The sequence below is a fragment of the Melanostigma gelatinosum genome (assembly GCF_949748355.1).
Source record: "Melanostigma gelatinosum genome assembly, chromosome: 9".
NCBI lineage: Eukaryota > Metazoa > Chordata > Actinopteri > Perciformes > Zoarcidae > Melanostigma > Melanostigma gelatinosum.
Genome location: NC_136642.1, coordinates 3921040 through 3940946, shown reverse-complemented (window position 1 = coordinate 3940946; position 19907 = coordinate 3921040). Strand labels below are relative to the sequence as shown.

General features: G+C 43.5%; 1 protein-coding gene across 1 annotated transcript in view; it reads right to left on the bottom strand.

Annotated features, from left to right (window-relative positions):
• Positions 1-2877: 2877 nt before the first annotated feature.
• The window catches only part of agmo (alkylglycerol monooxygenase), a 40411-nt gene continuing 23381 nt past the window's right edge, over positions 2878-19907 (bottom strand). The window contains exons 10-13 of the mRNA XM_079275163.1: positions 19777-19893; positions 16936-17018; positions 15716-15821; positions 2878-3369 (exon numbers count right to left, since the gene is read on the bottom strand). Of these exons, the coding sequence (XP_079131289.1) occupies positions 3289-3369; positions 15716-15821; positions 16936-17018; positions 19777-19893 (387 nt within the window). The 3' untranslated portion in view covers positions 2878-3288. The remainder of the gene's footprint in view (positions 3370-15715; positions 15822-16935; positions 17019-19776; positions 19894-19907) is intronic.

The following is a 19907-nucleotide window of genomic DNA, read 5'->3' as shown; positions in this document are numbered from 1 at the left end:
ACTAACAGGGGAAGAGCATAGGAATCTCTTATAGGCCAGTATCAACGGGAGGAATAATTACAGCGACCAAAAGCTGTTTCAGTTTACATTGTTTGTCATACAAACAGGACATTCACCCAGGAGAACGCCGTTTGGGTCCCGTCTGAAACCAAAAGTCAAGCGGACTTATTTTGAGTTGTGCAAGCATGTTACGTGTATGTTAACATGCGCTACGTAACTGAAGCTACCGCTGAGCGAGGCGGCGCTCCTGTGGGTTTGCACTGGGTGGCTCACGTTACCGCAGTCTTGGAAAGGGAGGAGTGAGCGAAAGGGGAATTCAGTTGGTTGCGATGTGCAACCGCACCGCTAGATGTCACTAAATCCTCCACGAGGCGCTTTTTAAAAAGAGACTCGTTCCGCATCGCGTATGCTACAAATGCATCGTTCAAGAGCTGAAAACGGCTGTTTTTAGAGACATGTGGTTCTCACAGGACAGCGACGCTACAAACATATGACGATCTCATAGAATATGATGCATTGCTGTAGATTAAACCAGCCAACAGTATAAAAAGGAGTTTAAAACTAAAATGCAACATGCACATTAATGCTGCAGTTATGTGAATCCAGAAACATCATATATAATAGTAACTGACAGTGCTTTTACTTTATGTAAATTTTCCTGATAAGACGTTTTGAATGTATGTTTCCATTGTAGTAGTAGAGTATTGTCACAGTGCGGCATTAGTATTTTTACGTCAGTAAAAGATCTAAATACTTCTACTCACCACTGGATAAAAGCGACCTGCAATCAAATGTTATATTTTGTTCATTAATTCACAGTTAAATCACGTTTTGTTGTTCAACGGCCTACGTTTCCCCCTACAACAAGTTTCTATGCCTTAAAAAGGGTAAATCCACACGAGTTAAACTGAGCTCTCATCAGAAAGACATCGATGGGAAGTGTGACACCAGGCAAACACACAACCAGCCTCTTATCTGTTCCTGAGCAGCTAATGACATAAGGAGGCGCTATTAGCCAAATGCAGGAACACTTACCTGCAACGTGACTTCAGTCGTGATACTCACATTTGTATGCTGTTATATGATATTCTCTGCTGGTGAAACAGGCTGGGCGGGTGAAAACTCCTCCAACTTTTACTCCATTTATTTTCCCACAGTGAAGGAAAGACTGACCTGCTATTAGCGTTGCTGTTTTCCGTGGTTAAACTAGGCAGTTTCTCTGGAGAAATTCAATGTGAATGGCACAAAATAATTCAAAATCACAATATGATGTCTGAAAAATGCATAATGTTTGACCCCCTCATGGGTTCCGACCTTTGAGCTTTGACGTGACCACACTCTAATCAGCCGTGTCACAGCAGGTGTTTCGGTTAAACAGCTGCTGGAAATCAGTGACATCTCTGATTGAGACAGTTTGAAGCCACAGAGAGCAGCGGAAGCTTTCTGACGTTGGTCGTCCGGTGTTGGTCTGATGAAGTGACGGAACATACATGCGTAGTCTGATGAGCGTTGGCTCACGTTTTCAACACACATGCTTTGAACATGTGCTATTTCCTCACTTGGGAATTATTTAAATGGAACACATTCGTGTGTTGCTTATGCAGATTTTTTAACCGGTGTAAAAATGTTAAATTAACCCATCAGCACATTATACAATCTGGTGAATCCGTGTTAATGAATTATCCGGCGATAGCGATGTGCTTTCTTACGCTGCAGCAAGTGTGTGGATGAAGCATTACGTTGTTCAAATTAGACTTTTTTTGGAGCTAGCTAGTTAGCTTGCTAATTCCATCGTGCTTTCATGCAACAGTTACTGATCATAAGACGCATCAGATGAACTGCTGGGTGTGACTTCACTGTTTTCAAAAGTACTGTTCATGATAGCCTTTCAATTAACTAATGCTAAATATTAGCATGATGGCTATTGTTGTGGTTAGGATGAGGATTGTGAAGTCAAAACACAGTATAAACCCGTATAATCGTTTGTGAATTTACTAAAATGTCAAGATTTGGACCTGAATCCATCAACAACACTACTACTCATATACATCGGGGTTTATGTAACCCTTTAAAATTCAATGCGGTGTTTTTGAGTCAGAAAAACATATTTTACCCCAAGTTTACCCACACGACTTATATTTACTGTATCTTTAAAAATTATTTATTTGGGTATAATTTTGCCTCCGATTTTGGGCTGTGATATATTCAAAGCCATGTTGTTTTCTGGTGTTAGTTTAAAATGACAGAAAATGATTCTTTAAGGCTGTTGACATTTTGTCGATATCCAACATGTCATCAGTAAAAACCTTTGACGATACGGCACCAACATGAAACAAGAACTTTGAACCAGGCTTCATCCAATGTTTACATTTCTGATCGAGAAATGTATGTAAATTAGCACCTATTTAATAATATAATGGCTACTTTGCATATTTAAACATAACATTACAGAAAACTTGTAACACAAAAAAAGAATGCCTTAACGCAATGAATGAACTTGGGAAGTTTCATTGTGGCATCGGTTATATTTCCTTACCCTGTTCACCTGGAATGCCTCGATGTCGAGCGAGTTTGTGGAAGATGTGGGTTGAAGACTTTTGGCAGTTGATAACAGCACCATCTGCTGTGGACTGTTTGTCACTCCCACACAAGATCTGGAGGCCGGGAGCAGGAAGTCATACCAGCAATCTGTCGTTTCGACACACTGCCGACAGAATGACACCCCCAGGGTGTCTCTATGCATTTTTAGAAAAATCTAAAAATGGGTTTCAATCGTTTTCAATTCAATTTATTTTTGTATAGCCCAAAATCACAAATTACAAATTTGCCTCAGAGGGCTTTACAATCTGTACACATGCGACATCCTCTTGTCCCGGAGCCCTCGCATCATTTTAACTGCAAATGGGAAAAATGCACGCAGCGCTGTTGTGCAAGTCAAAAGTACAAAGCATCAGTGTGAGCGACATTTGTTTAGTAAGATTATGCATATGTTGCATAATAAAGGCAGAGGAATGTAAAAATGTTAATTCATTAGTACTTGAATTAGCATTGCTGCAATTCTGTTATGACAGTGTAGACAAAAGCACAGAAGAAATGTTTAAAGAGAGAATTGTATAATTTGATTAAGACAAGAATAAAGCTGTATGTGATAAAGTTTCACATAAACAGTACAGTGAAAACAGACGAGGCTTTACACGGTGTTAAAGACTATTAGAAATGTCTCACTATGGAATTACGTCAACAATTATAACTTCATAAAATGGCCCGTCCGTCAGTCTGTGTGTTGACTCAGTCGGCCTTCTTCTCGATGTGGAGCAGCTGGGAGAAGCTCTGCAGAGCCCAGAACAGCAGAGAGAGGGAGACAAAGGCCTGGACAACACCGGCAGAGAGAGAGGGAGAGAGAGGGAGGGAGAGAGACAGAGAGAGACAGAGAGAGAGAGAGAGAGAGAGAGAGAGAGAGAGACAGAGAGAGACAGAGAGAGACAGAGAGAGAGAGAGACAGAGAGACAGAGAGACAGAGAGAGAGAGACAGAGAGAGAGAGACAGAGAGAGAGAGAGAGAGAGAGCGAGAGAGAGGCAGAGAGAGACAGAGAGAGAGAGAGAGACAGAGAGAGAGAGAGAGACAGAGAGAGAGAGAGACAGAGAGAGAGACAGAGAGAGAGAGAGAGAGAGAGCGACAGAGAGACAGAGAGAGAGAGAGACAGAGAGAGAGACAGAGAGAGAGAGAGAGAGAGAGAGAGAGAAGCAGACAGGTCATTTCCATTTTCAGGTGTTTCCTTCAAAATGATGAATGTGTGACACCACGCAGAGACTCAGAGTGTGAAGATATACAGATTTAGCTGAGGTGATAGTGAAGTGAAGCGTTGTTTAAATGTTGGAAACAGACAACAGCTCTGTTGAAAGCATTAACGAGCTGACAGCGGAGTTTGAAGGTGGGATCATGAATTTACATATTTCATTTCATTTATTCGATTGTTTTGTGATTCTTACAAACCAAAACGATTTTTCTGTTTATGATCAAAGAAAACCAGCAAATATTACTATTTGAGAAGCTTGATCCAGTGAAATTTTGGCATTTTTAACGAGGAAAACAACATTTAGTTGATGGTCAAAATAGTTGATCACTTATATGACTAACCACCTCAGTGTTTGACACTTTCAACAGAGTTCAGTGCCTTATTAGCCTTTGTAACCTGAACTTGACTTCTTTCCTTTCATCATTTTCAACCATTTAATAGTTTTTACATTTTTTTATTATTATTATTTACTGAATTCAAGGCCTGATTTAATCTCAGAGTTTCCCTTCCATGTAATAAGGCTCATCCTGTTTTTAGGAGCTTCCTGATATTTTTTAACATATAAAATAAATTCCTTCACTCGGATTATAAATCATAAGGATTATAATACGTGTTTAGATTTTTGTAAACCTTAAGCTATTCCAATTTGTATGCTGCAAAATGTTACACTGAGAAAAAGCCAGGCGGATTATCACAACCCAAAAAGAAAACATGACATAAAACGTGTGACAGGTATCATTTGCAACCAGTCAACGCAAAGACAAACACTGAAAGTGAATCTGTAATTGAAAGAAAACAGTGGGGGACTTCGGTCTCAGGGTGAGGACTCGGCAAGTGGGCTCAGGGGTTAAGGAGCAGGTCTTTTCCCCCGATGCTCTCGTGACGGGGTCGAAAGGGTCACCGCCATGGGGGGACAACGCTACTCCGAGAGGGGGGGCTGTCCTCAACCCCTCGCTGCGTTCTGGCCCATAAACTGCTTCCTACATCGCAGCTCAAGCCAAAACCAGGCCGCTGTCCATCACATGCAGAACGGCCTGATGGGAAAAAAAAGCAACGTTTCCTCCTGGACACGGCAGCTGTTTTCCTCTGAGAGAGACTCAGAGAAAGAGAGAAAGAAAGAGAAAGAGAAAGAGAGAGAATAACGCAGACCTCTCTATGCTTTTCTACCTCGTACTTCCTGAAAACTGCCTCCCCATGAGAAACAGTCCTTAACGAAACAAAGCAGCTCATCGAGGGTGTTTTGTGTGGCCCTGGTCCTTACAGTACCTACATTAAGGACCAGAGAAATCTATAGTTTCATGCTTGTATTTGGTAGGAAAGGAGTAGTGGATAGACATCAACAAACAGTCCAGCCAGCCGGGAATCGAACCGTGAACCGGCTCCTCTTGCCGTTTGTTTGGAGTCGCCCGTATCTGTAGTTTTAAACTCCAAATCAACCAGACGCGAGATCCATCACAAGATTATAAAACTGTTGAGAACAGTGGAAGAATTAAGCACTTTTACATTCGGACTGTAGGCTACTGAAGTACGGGTTTGTGGTACTTGTACTCCTACTTTCCATTTCACGCTACTTTATACTCCTATTTCAGAACATTTCAGAAGTGTAGTTATTTCTCAGATACAATTTTTTACATAAAAATGATGCGTTTATAAAGTCTGATGTATTTCTACAGTTTGAACTACACAACAGTATACAAAGCAGTTCCAATTGTTAAACTCCAACAGCTGTGATGATAATCCAATGACATTCAATAATACTGTCATCTTCCTATATTATGAGTACTTTTACTGTAAATACTTGAAATACACTTTCCTGATAATACTCCAGGACTTGAGTGCAGTACTTTTACTTGTTTTTGAGTACTTTTATAGTGTGGTATAGCTGCTTTTACTTTTTGTACCACAGAAAAGATGCAAGATGAGAAAGAACTCTGGTGTACTTAACATGTTCACATGGGTGAAGAACAGCTGATGCTGTAGTATTACTTCCATTTTCTGATTGCGATAGAAGAGAACAAACAAATAATCTTACGAAATATGATGCAATTTTACAGAATAAACTACACAAACAGAGTTAGCTCCATTAGCTGGCGAATGTGAACCAAAGTCACACAACAACACAGACCAACGAGGCAGCGGTATAGTTCCTCACACGGAGATCAGGACCCGAAAGTAGAACCCAAGTGTCAGAGATATTTGACTTCTAGAACTCACGGGACAAAGCCGTTCCACAACCTGCTGCTCCTGGTAAATCAACTTCATACAATTTGAACAAGAAGACTAAAACTCTCAATTAATTGAAGGGAAAAAAACAGATGGAAGATGACAAATACGTGAAGTTGCATTGTGTCCGTCTCGGAGACGGATTGGGATCGGGAGGCTTGGCAGAACCTCGCAAATCACATTTCAGTCCAACGGAGCGAAACATGACAGACGTTTCTATCAAAGCCGCATGTGGAGGCAAAGGAAGGGCACCTATTGGACTCTTGTTCCCATCTCTCCCCATTCAGCCCCGCTACGCTACCTTTTAATGGACTCGGGAGGAAATCCATGTGGGACAGATTACATTGTGGAAGGAAACGGGTTTGATCGTCTACAAATAAGCACTACGGCCAGACGGCAGCGGCTCCCAAAGTAGAGAACTCAGCAAATCGACTCGCACTCACTTTGTTTTGGGCAGAAGGTGCTTTGTTAAGAGCGGCAATACAACATGTGGCTTTTTGTACATTTACTCCGCCTCTTCGTTGAGCTCAGGGGAGATTTTCTTTGTCTTTCACTGTCCAACACTTCTTCTGACCAGCTTTGACATGGTAGCACGTGAGATTAATATTTAGCTCAAAGTTCAATAAGTTCATTAGGTTTATGGTCGCACTTATTGCCAGATTAGAACAGCACATTTGATGATTCTGCAAAATAATCTAATATTCCCTTTTTTTCAGAGAAATTAACTCTCAAACCTCAAAATGTTTTCTTGATCAATCACCAAAACTACACCGTTTACCCTGAACAGAAGCTGTAAAAAGTGTCATTATCTTCAGATTTTCATCTTTCCGACGGTCCTTGAACACGTCATGTGCAACGGACGCTTCCATCATAAAACGCAACCAAAACAAAGCTAAGAATTGTGATATTTCATCGAAAACATTTTATCCAGCGTGTCTCATTTAAAATCCGCAGCGAAGAAACAATTTACTTTCACCAGATTGTGTAAAAGGCATTCGATTCTGCGCTCCTCGATGCAACTAGGGAGCCATGATTGATTCGGCTGAGACCAACAGTCACGTGACAAAAAATTTGGTCGCACTTGTGGGCACATGGGGAAATGTTGGATTCATAGATTCCATTGTTCTCTATTTTTTGAACAACTCTGGTGAGAGAGTTTGAAAAGAGACAGAATAAGTTACAGAAATAAAGAAAAGTAACCAACGTAACATTGTCACTGTTTTCTGACCGTTTCATTGAACCTGTTGGTGACCAGAATAAAACACAGAGTCATACTCAACACACATACACCAAATTTTGGTGGAAAAGGGGTAAAATACTGTTATATTATAACGTCCTAAATCCCAAATAAAACATCGGCTGTATTAAAAATAAGAGTTTAGGAAGCTAAATAGCTGCTTCATCTCAAGAAATACATCCCTGTCCAGTTTTTTAATGCAGAGTTTTAGTGTCCCAAGATGGTGTCAACATAAAAATATCTGCATTGACCTCCAGAAGAACACTGGTCACCTCCATGGTCCTTTCATGGGCTGTTGATGGATATAAAGCATCGAGCAGATACACCCCACAGTGCCCCTGGAGACTTCTATCTTCCAGCCTTCAGCGGGTTAACGTGGCAGAGTCTCGCCGTTCTGAAGCTGCAGCTGCACTCGTGATTGAAATGAAAACAAGGCAGAATGGCTGCTGTCAGACGTGTGATATATGACCTGTAATGGGATGTTTCCAGAGCTCCCTCTCCATATGGCTGCCTACAGCCCACCAGACCTGGATCCAACTGTGTCGGAAAATAACTTTTGTTTTAACCTGGCTGCAGGATGAGAGTGGGCGGACCACGGGACTGAATTGGTGAAAATAAACCATATTTAACATGTTTTTTATGCAGTTTGATTTAAAGGTAGCCTGGAGATTTTTTTGCACCACTCACTTGTCTGAACACCAGCACTAGGAGTCAACGGCGAAGTATTAAGTAACACACAAGTCTGTACTTTCACTGTCTTTACATCCTTTCATTTGAAAGAGAATCTGGCTGATTAGCAGCTTATAAATCAATTTTTGGGACGTTTTCTCGCCATTTTTCTTTAATTAAATAAAACGAACAAAGATGAAGTTTGGGATGAAATCAGTTGAAACTGATTTACTTCTTTAAATCAAATCCCAGTATATTTAACTGTTGCTATTAAAAAAGAAAAGGAAAAAAAGATTGTTGTTGAAATATATACCAGAAATACATACTGTACCCATACTGTATGTACTGTATACCAATAAAGACACAAACAGTACACACTGTAAATGTACTTTAAATCGTCTAACAGATGCACATGAAACACACACAGGTGCACCAGCACACACATCATATACAAACACTTTTGAACATACATAGTTCTACGCAAGTACACCTGCAATGTAGAGATGCACACACACCCGTGTAACACACACACACACACACACACACACACACACACACACACACACACACACACACACACAAGAGGACTTCCTGTCTGGTCATTATGAGAAGATATTCCTTCTCTGTGCGCGGGTTGTTTGAGCAGACTCAGGAAGGATACGCGGAGCAGGTTAATGTCCCACCAGAGAGTCAGTGTGGTGCTTGCTCTGTAGCACAGCCATGAGAAATATCGCCGCCATACTCCCACACACACACACACACACACACACACACACACACACACACACAGATTGCGGCCAGACAAAACACATGTGAAACTGCAGTTGCCTCACGGTGAAAGTGTAGCAAAACACAAAGCGGTCTGATGATACGCCAATTTAGACTGATACAGTTGCTTTAGAGGTTTTCCTCCTCACATCTGGTGTTTGCTCTCCATTACCATGTGTCCGCTGGAGGGTCACATGTTAGGTCAACGAAGACTCATCCAGGCCATTATGTCTCACTGACAACACAAGAAGGATCCCCGAGAGGAACCCTTTATTTCACTTCAGACCCCGGCAGTTTGGCACCACGTCAGCCTCAAGAGGAGAACTCTTCACCTCATCGTTAACCACGCGTTCCCTCGGTGACCACACTGGTGGAGCAGACGGTGAAGAATGCATTAGTCGGATGAATTGTGAAAGCCAGAGTGTTGGGCACACGTCCAGGAAAGGCGGGTGACGGACAAACACAAAACAGGGTGGACTAGCGTTTGGCTTTGCTTCTGCAAAATCAAGCTCAAGTTCCTATTTACAAGGAGCAAAGAGACGGTGGTCGTGTGAATAAGTTCAGTGGGATTCCTCAGAGAAGAAGTGCAGATGAACGAGTCTCCGAGGGCTTTTAAGAGGTCGTTTTTTTCACCCCTGACTCCTTCCATCCATCCACTCATTATCATAAAAACATTCCTACTGTGGAGTTTGGTGCCACCTCTTCTGTGTGGAGAGAAGCTGTAATCTGCTCAACAATGACAAGAAAAAATGTCCCATCTTTGCCAACTTGTTCCAATGTGTTAACACAACAACAAACATGCGGAATGAAGAGCTACATCCCAATTTATGTTTATTTGACTCTGACAATGAAATGCAAAATCCGAAATGGGATCAGACAAACTTATCAAAGACAAAAATTCAGCTCCAAAGACAAAACTTTGCCCGCAAGGCTGATGAATGGCGTGAGGCGGAAGAGGCGCCATAGGGCAGAAACTGGATTCAGTGCAGAGATAAAAACTGAGCAACTTCAAAAAGAAAAGGATGTCTGTTCTGAGAGGACGGTTTGGAGAGGGAGAATAAGGCCTTGGGGAGTCAGGTATTTTATTTTATTGGTTTATTTGGTAAGGACAGTTAGCCAAGAGGCTATTTACCATCTGTAGTCCCAAGGTAGGATATAAGCTCCACAGGAAATGACCAAAGTACAGAGGACAAGAGGCAGTATGAAGACGAAGCCTCAGAAGCCCGTGTTATTGCCTCAAAACCAGAATGATTTCTTTACCCAGGAGCAGTTGAAGGCCTCTGAGAGGGGACAGAAATATGTCATAATTAAGAAAGGTTCCTACGACAGATCATTGAAATTTCAGATGCGCGTTCACCTAAACTCAAAGGACTTATAGAATCAGAAGTCAAGATCTTGAGCTGTCAGGTAGAGCGCCTTAAGGACTCAGCAGGGTTACCGCGCCACCAAGGCACCATCTCCTTTGTGGCTGTGTGCTCCTGTCTGGAACTGTTGATCTGTACATATTCGCCCATGCAGGAGTCGCTATTGCTCTCCGACACTCTAGTGGGAACCGTGGACAAAGCAACCACAAAGAGGTCGCTGTCAAAGAAGAAAGCAGCAACAACTGTGTGTCGTTACCCAGCCGTTGCATTCTACTTGCCGCATTGTTCTTCCCGTTTGCCATGTAATTGCCAGTATGTTTTTCGATATAAGCAGAAGAGGAAGTGGCGTCATTGGACCAACAAAGTAAGCATGGCTGTAGACAGTGAAGCTTCAAATTTGGAACCAGCCAAAATTAACCATACAATGGGTCTTAAAAATGTGGTGTGAGGATGATTTTAAAAGAGAGAAGAAGGCCAAACAAAAGGCTAAAGGAGCTCAACATCAACTGTGAACATATACCTCCAAACATCTGTGTCCAGCCGAGGGTCTCTAAAAAGGCCAGAAATGCACCGATCGATACTCTGGGTCAGAATCAGCTACTGACCTTATTAAGGCTCGGATGAGCGATTGAGTTTAACTTGGTAGCCACTGGTCTAACCATCGGGAGCAGCGTCTTACTCGGGGACGTCCCGGCGATCGGGCTTCCTCATCAGCCCTGAGATTAGGTATCAGGAGATCAAAAGTCCTCCCGAGAAATACGTGACCCCTGACCTTCTGGTCTCTTTTGATTTTTCGTCAATGTAGAAGATATTCATTGGTGGAGGTCTGCGTGTGATAGCGGCCATTTCCAGTTTTGCAACCTTAGGTCTGAAGTCCAAAACCTCCTAGCGCTCACGACTCCTGGCAGCTGGACACATTTTCCAGCTCACTTCAGGCGAGATACTGTAGCCCCCCAACTATTGTGAAAAAAGGACCATGAGGAATTTCATTTTACGGCACAATCAGACGTGTGATTGTTAAACAGTAAGCCAATGAGCGTGGCGGAGAGAGAGAGATTAATAAACTGGAGTGGAGAGTGATGAAAGCTTGCACTGCAATAAAGACTGCTAAATGAATACGCTACGCATTCATTCAGAACCACTCTTGATTGATTTTACAGTAAAAATCTTTTGACTTCTTTACATTTGAGACTTTATGAAAGTCTTTTATCATTTGTTGTGTTTTGGACTTTGGAGATTGGAGTTACAGTTCTGTGAAATGTGCATTTAAGAACGAGGGAGGAATAGTACTGGAAGAAGAGGTTCAATCAGGTTCACGTGTTGGCTCTGAGGCTGCATCATAAACTGGATGACTGTTGTGTTTCGCCCATGAATTAAAGCACAAATAGGAAGACAAATTCAAAATAAAGTCAACGTTGGCCACAGAAACGCAGTCCCCCAAAAGCCAAACTAAACACTGCTGCAGATCCCCCAAAGGGCCAATTGCTGTTCGGTTTCCATAGCTTTACCTGGCAAGTGGTTTGACAACATAAACCAAGCGCTTACTCTTTGACGGGCACGATCCCCTGCACATTGAGTGATAATATTTCACACTGTGTACTGTCGACCACCCCGCTGTTTACTCCAACGGAACAGTCCGACCCAGCATTTCTCTCTTCAAATCCCTCCGTCTTCTCCCTGGGAGGAGATTTCCTTTTCTTTTTCCATTCCTGCGAGCTCTCGGATGATGTCATGCTCACAAGAGTTTCCATTGCTCCAAACAATCCTGCTAACCTCAGCGCTGCTTCTTGCTACCACACATTCCTGCTTCAAAAAAAAAAGGCAGCTGACCCGTCGCACCTGAGATTTGGCGGGTGGAAACCACGCTCTCCGATAACGCTGACCTCTCACCTTCTGCCGTCTTATCCGCCGGCTCGTGGCTGCGATAGCGGGAACGAGGGGGTGGGATCTGCAATTTTTGCAGACAAATCAGGCGATGTGTCGCAGATAAAGCCGCTTTGAGCCTTTGTGTTTGACATGAACTTCATAATATTGTTCGGACCTCTTCTTTTGGCCGTGGAGCATCTGAACGTTTCGCAAGAAAAGAGCTCTTTACACTATCAGAGCACAGAGACGAAGCGATGGAAAATCTAATGAGGTGTGAAAACAAACATGTTTTTTATATATATTTTGGATTGAACTGCATTACGCAGATTTAGATGTGCTTCTCAAGTGTCAAACTTGCATGAGCCAATGTACCACTTCTTATAAGGACATATTGTAAAACAAAAGCAAAGTAGACAATGTTCTCAGGCTTTATATTTTTCTATTTCTGTGATTTTTGCTTTATTTCATTACCACAAAAAAAGATCTCTCTCTCTCTCTCTCTCTCTCTAACCAGGGCCCCCCCCCCACACACACACACACACACGCAGACATTATAATGCGATCAGGTGCGTCAGCCCTGCAATAAAATCTGTTTCTGAAGTGAAATAGTTGTTGACACACTGTCAGAAAGGTGGTGATTTAAATGATCGCTGAGACGATAGTTTCTATTGTTTTGCAGACCCCACACACACACAGGTTAAAGTCTAAGTGGGCTTATAAAATCCATCTTGTCTAGAGCTGAAACGATTAATGATTCATTGATGACAGACAAAAAATAAATAACTATGTTGAAGGGCTGGTCCATATTTTTTGCTGTTATACATATTTTAACAGTATTAACAGTATCATAAGTAATAATAATGGTATAAAGTATATTCTTGTATTACACAGCCTAAGCACACACCATCAATTTGTCAACTTAAGTATGAAGTATGAATAGGCCAAGCAGATATTAGCATATCACACATGTACATGATAACGTCATATTTTAGCCAATAAGTAAAAATTTTACAGTAAAAAAAAACAGTTTTCGAAATTACAGGATTGTTTGTATCTTGTTCACAATTTCAGACATCACTGTCACACAAGTCTGTTTATCTTGTGCTGAAAAAGGAAAACTGTCTTTCAGATTTTCGTACTCTCAACTATGTGCATTCGACAACGCTTCTTGCACAGACAGCTATAACCTCATACAACCCACCCACACACACACACACACACACGGTTACCAGCCTCGTCTCGCCTGAAACCAGCGAGGTCTTCATGTGAGCCGCACAGACTGGCTTTTGGGCTGGGAGTGAGAGGCAGCCCTGGTTTACAGGTCAAGCCTGCAGCTTTACAAGGGAAATCTCCAGAGCCACTATAAATACCACTGTGAGCTTTAAGGGTGCAGTATATCACACCACTGGGTTTGAAGGACCACAAACCAACCTAGTTTTTTTTTGTTTTCTGTAATCCCCCCCTCTTCCCAACTGTACAGTCGCATGAGCCTGAATACAATTAAATGTGAATTTCCCTTCCTCCTATTCAAGTCACTGTTAATTGATTGGCCCGACTTCAAACCACGCCCCCCCCCCCCATCCCACCGCTGCAACAAAGAGCTGGCCGTCCACCTCGCGCGTCAGCCCCATATATCATCAGAAGTACCTTTAAAGCGTTTGGGGGGTGGTTTCACTTTCTTTCTTTTCCCCCCTTTTGCTGTAGTTCTGAGCAAACGGCACAAATATGTCAAGAACCAATTCAAGTAAGTTGTGATGATTTTCAACGAACCCCACCTGCAAGCGAGACATTTACTCCACTCAAACTGATGTACTGCGACTCGAAATGAGGCCTAATGGTTCGCTCAAGGAGACGGCTGCATGAAACTTACTGCGTTGTCAAAGTGACACGGCCGTGCAGCACGCGCAGCATAAATCAAGCGGACATGCACATCGCTCGAGAAAAATCTCGATTCATTCGGTTTTCCTCCGCTGTGTGACGAGAAAGAGAAAAGGTGGCAAAGCCTCGGCTTGTCTTTCGAACACCTGAGCAGCACAGATGTGGAGTCGGAGGACAATAAACAGCAGCGAGTCGGCGCTCTCGTGCAAATCCCACCGGCCAGCTCGAGTCAGCGACAGACGGCACTAATTGGTTCCAGAAGCGTTCGTTCTCGTTCGCACTGGCTGGGATGGCGAGCAGCGAGGGCGGGCAGAAAGAGGGAGAGAAAAAGAAAGAGGGAGGGAAAAAGAAAGAGAGAGGGAGGGAGGGAGGGAGAGCAAGTAATGAGAGGTCAGCCGCCAGCTACAATCGGGCTGCCAGAGCCAGAAAGACACGCCAATTTTATGGTCAATTGGGCGACGCATCTGGACTCATAGATCACAGGCCTGCAGGGCTGGACTTAGCACCCAGCTCACACACATTTCACACACACACACAAAGCAGACCACACAACACACACAATAACAGGCTACACACACACACACAACAGGGAAACACGATGCCGTCAGAATTCCTTATGATGATCTCATTATCACCATATAGATGCATTTTCCTTCATATTTCCAGTGGGACCGCTGAGTCTTTTGAGTAAGTTAGAAAGCAACCATGCAAATATTCACAATGCTCATTCTCAGCCACACCCACTTCACTTTAAACGTACATTTTTGGATCTTTTCTTTGACCAGGCTTTTTTTTCAGTTAAGCCAAACGTTTTAGTCTGTTCTTCCTGCGGCGATCGGGACACACTTGTTGATAGTTCCTACCTTGTTACAAATCAACAAAAAGCAGACGAAAACAAGACAAAGGCTTCTCCTAAGAGAATAAGACCCACTGCCAAGTCACTGAGTGAGTGTTTATGAAGACTCCAGATGAATTGTGTTTGAATTTAGACTACAGTTTGTTATTTATTTCAATAAGATCTTATAGTCCAGAACAAGGTGTCCCAACCCTCCCAGAATTGTGCCATTCACGTTTGGGTTTGGCTCTAAAAAAACTTGATGAATTGTTAGCAGACGCTTGTCTCTGTATATGTTGTGACAAAAGACAGACGTTCAGTAATCATGCATTCTACACCAGCTACTGGCTCATTATGTCTCTTTGTGCTTCTTGTGTTTAAACTGTATTTTGGACACAAATTGGTTCTCTGGTTCACGCTCAGGCTAGCTAGGCTAGGCTACGCTAGCTAGGCTAGGCCCAGCGTTCATCCCAACCATTTCCACCACATGTCCTTATGTGAACCATGACAGTGAACTATTACATTAGATCGTTTTGGAAGCAGTTTGTGATACAGCTGAATCTTAATATGAAGACAGAAATGTAACGATCATAAATGACGCTCTTGTGTTATGATGGAAAGCTCCAGAACAGCTGGTTAATGAAGCCCGACGTGTTATCTGGTTGTGTGTTGACTTTGTTTTGAGTCATGGATGAAGTATACCACCCACTCTGGATGTTATCAGCAGATTGAATGGGCGTCATCAGAGGATATCAGCCTCATGGGAAGGGTTAGAAGGAGCCTGCTAAACCGACTGATAAGCTCAGAAGACAGTCATCATCAAATCACCGATAAAAATACAAGCTGTGCAAAGCCAACGACTCATTAACTTTGTTACGTAATGTACTTATTCTCACTCAAACCATGATTTATTCCCTAAACCGAAACAGCTTTGTTGCTTAAACCTGAAGTGTTTTTGTTTCTATGCACAACATTTAGTTTTGCTTTCGTGGTGGAGATAACTGTTGATAAGAAACAGGTGCGTACGCCACCGTCATGACACGGTTACTTTAAGTTGCATCGTAACAGGTTGTCTTACCTCAGTGGGGACGGCCAGTGAAGACAGCAGGGGCTTCATGCAGCCGCACCTCTGCATTGTCACCATGACGACGCAGCGTAGCATCTCCAAGAAAGCCGCGGTTGGCCTGAACACGAGGACACAACGAGCAACAGCACAACACTATGAGGATTAATGAGAGTTCAGCTGGGTACCTTCATCTGTACTGAGGTCCAGGCCTTCAACTCCAGGACGCATTTTGATGTTGATGTTGGAGGAATAATTACAGGCCAGAGCTGACTGAGTTCAAATAGATTTGACCTTTGACATTAATGAGGGTAGCGGCCTATTAGGAGGTCAATTAGAGCTACAAGCAGGACCGCTACAAAAGGTATAAAGTCCCATTCAGACGAGAGAATGTTATTTTAACGCTACATGTCGGTTTCTGTTCATTGACATGTTTTAGTGGAACTGAGTTTTTGCATTTTCCTTGTTATTGAATTCCATCAGCTCAGCACACAGCGGGGGGGGGGGGGGGGGGTTCTGTGTGATGGGGGGGGGGGGGGGTTCTGTGTGATAAATCCAGCTGTTTGGAACCCTCACAGACTCCAGTCCCTTCAGCGGTTGCCGTTTCAGTAGTTTGCAACTGTCGGTCCAAATGAGTCATTTTAAACGATACATCAGGGCACATTTCCAATGATCCATCCCCCCTGGAATATTAATCCTGTCTCAATGGGACTCCAGACCTCTGACCTCTCAAAGATAACTGGTTCCCAATCTTTTCTTTCTTGTGACCCAAGCAATGTCTACTCATGACCCTTTTGTCAGTTTTCATATGACTCAACGTTCTACCAAAGACTTATTTGTGTGTACTGGATTTTTTAATAATCTATCAATGGTAAGTAAAATACACAACAAAAAAGAAGAATTAGCAAGAACTGCTGTGTAAACATCCCAACCAAAAGCTGGGCTGTCACTTAAAAAAAATAATAACCAACGTGGGCGTAACCTTAAATAAGTCACTCTCTCCGTTCAGTTCTACGAGGAGCGGTGAGAGAAGTGTTCACCGTCGTCTTGTTTGCTTTGTGCAGATTTCACTCCCATTTAAAATCTGACACAAGAAATTATACAGCTCTCAAATGTTCGACCAGTTCGATTAGTTAGAGTGTCAGCCCCAGGCTTGGGAACCACTGTCATAGATAAGCAGAGCCTTCCTCTCTTGCTTCTTAGTCTGCCAACATGAACAAATGTCAGTACTGTACCTCCGATCCACGATGAAGCCCAGGGAAGTAAGAGTGAGCAGAACGTAGCCGCCCATCCCCAGAACGGTTAACTGGGACAGCATCTATAGGAAGATGTGCATGCATGCCATTAGAAATGTGGTTGGGAAAAAAAAAATACATGAGAATGTAAAGCTTAAATTAATATTGTGGCTGGTTTAGTTACGATCGCAGGAGACCTTACTGGGAGAGCAGTCGTAAACCGCACGGCTGCTCGGCTGTTTACCTGGCAGTGCCAACCAAAACATGTCCGACCTTCGGCATAAGTGCGCTGGCACATACTGTATCCTGCAGCAACTGCAATCCGCTCCTTCCTTTACACGGACATGCCTAGTTTGCATAGACGCTCCGATCATCCCAGATGGGTCTTGACGGGGGACTTGACCGCGGTGGAAGAGGCTGCAGTTTGAATCCCGATAGCCCCCTGAGCGGAGCCAAAACAACCAACATCCGAGCACAAATCCCATGCAGAATCTCGCTGACCTTTTCCAAACTATTTGGGACGCACACCAGAAAAACCGAGCGGTACGGGACGTGATGTACGTTCTAATTTGTGTTCTCTAACCCGCGGCCTTGGCTGAGGGCAGCAGCTGGAAGCCCCGCGTCTCCTGCGGACGCCGTGGGCTGTCAGCTCGGGTTTATATTTCTCCGACACTCAATCCAGAGCCCGACAGCCAAATCTCACCGACTGCTCCCACACGACCCAGGAGGCCAAATATAGTGAACAGAAAATCAGCCCATCAACAGGATGCGATATGTCCGTGTGTTTAATCAGGAATCATAATCCATATGAACCATATTATCTGAGCCCTCACAGGGGAGCAATGAGGGATGATTTGACTGTCAGAGTGTATTAAAGCTGAATGATCATCGCAGCAGGGTTCAAAGGCTACAGACACAGTTGTTTTTAGTAAGAGGCGCAATGAGTGGAGAATCGTTTTTGTTTTTGTTTTGACTGTCCGAGACGCCGAGAGAAAATCCTCCACAGAGCCGTCGGGTCCAGTCACGTTTACAGAAATGTTTCACGATTCTTTCGTCGTCTTACTTCTTTATGTGGTCGAGTGTCAAACTGCAGCAATAACAGCAGAGGACAGAAAGGAAAGTGAACATCTGGTGGCAGCGGATGATCGTGTGATTCTATTGTCCCCCGAGACGACGCAGATGAACTCATTACTGCAGCCGTTATTATGACGCCGTTCATGTGCTCCTCGAGCAGAGTTACCACTGAGGGCGTGCTGCAGTCAGTTACACATCCTTTACTCTGACTAACTGGAAGAGAAGTTAAATGTGTATCTGTACGATAGAACTATACAGTTATGATTCAAAATCTTTATGATTAATTGCAGAGAAAGATTAAGTATTATTTCAGATCATTTCATGATCCGATCACATGTCTGTGCCTTGCTCAGTGGTGGAAGAATAATTATATTTTGAGTAATTAATCTGAACCTGCAAAGTACCTATCGTTATTAAATGAACGTAGTACAGTAGCACATTTCCTTTTAAAGTGTCGTGAAGTAGAAGTAGTACAGTACATAGTATTTTCCCACTGGCGGTGACGACTGCTATGGCAGTGCAAATTGCACATAATTAGACTCTGATTGCACATGATTTAGCTAATCTAAGTTAACATATTATGTCATGTTGTTGCTCTCTTGTGCTTCAAATTCCAAATGTTGCAATCATGAAGACACTAATGGAGAGTTGTTCCGAGATGGGACTTGGTCACTTCCCCTCTCTGCCTCTAACAGCAACTGTTTCACAAACCGATCATAAAACGCACACGTTCTGCTGATGAGGTCATTGAAGAGTAGCTTCACTTCATGTTTTCATGGCTGAGAATTAACGCAAAGCCCATGAATTCTGTGGCAGCGTGTCATCAATTGTGGAGCTAAATAAGCGGCTAGCGAACATGTGGGTATAAATACATAACAGTGACATGATTTATCGTCGGGGCCGCAGCGCTCACTTTGTTATTTTCCCGTCCGACTCCTGATTGCTGCATCCTGAAGGCTATTTGGGTTGGGAAATGGTTGACTCGACAATTAAGGCGTTTGTGTTCACTGCCGGACCACCAGCTGGTGTTTCATTCGCCGAGAGGGAGGGGAACCCTCGACCCTGGATGGGGAGGTGTGTGTGTGTGTGTGTGTGTGTGTGTGTGTGAGGGGGGGGGACCACAACTGAAGGGAGCACCACGGAGGTAGCGATCAGAAAAAAAAAAAGAAGGGCCATTTTATTTGGGAGTTTGAAGGCGCTGGGCGTGACAGCACTTTTTGGCTCACCAAAACTATGCCTGGGGAAAAGAGGCTTCCAAAGATAACTGCTGAGGAGACCTGGTTCTTTTTTTTTTCCTGACGGAGGAGGAAGGGGGTCTCTTGGCTCGTCGAGTGGAAAATAACAGACAAAGGTTGTTCTAAAGGGGAATGCCGATCAGTCATTCTGTCATGACGTTAGACAGAGCTGGTCTTTTCCTGCTGGCTAAGTAGAGGACTCTGCCCGACCGTGGAGCAGCCACAACAAACTGCGTAATTGGGTGAAATAATGTTGGCAAACAAACACGCAGCGCTCAGCCTTAAATGAAGAGCCCTGGACCACCTTGTCATACTTTATATGAGGGATTACGGGAGCCTAAACATAACAGTAGCCAGCGTGTGACCGGGAGGTCAACCCGCTTCAGGCATAGAGGAATGTCAAATGCACTCGTTCCTCCTTCTAAAGGACCGTCAGTGTGCTTTTGAGCAAGGCAGCTAACCTTCTAATCAACTTTAAAAGCACAATTCCTCTGCCGACATTTACAGTTTTGCATCTGCGACACATACGCACCATTTTGTTTTCAAACAGATCATGGTAAGTCCCCAGCGCCATCAAGAAGTGCACGACCACATAGAGTTGTAAAGGCAGCGGCCAGCTGGGATCGTGAGGCACTTCCTGTCCGGTAACCTGCACGTGGAAAG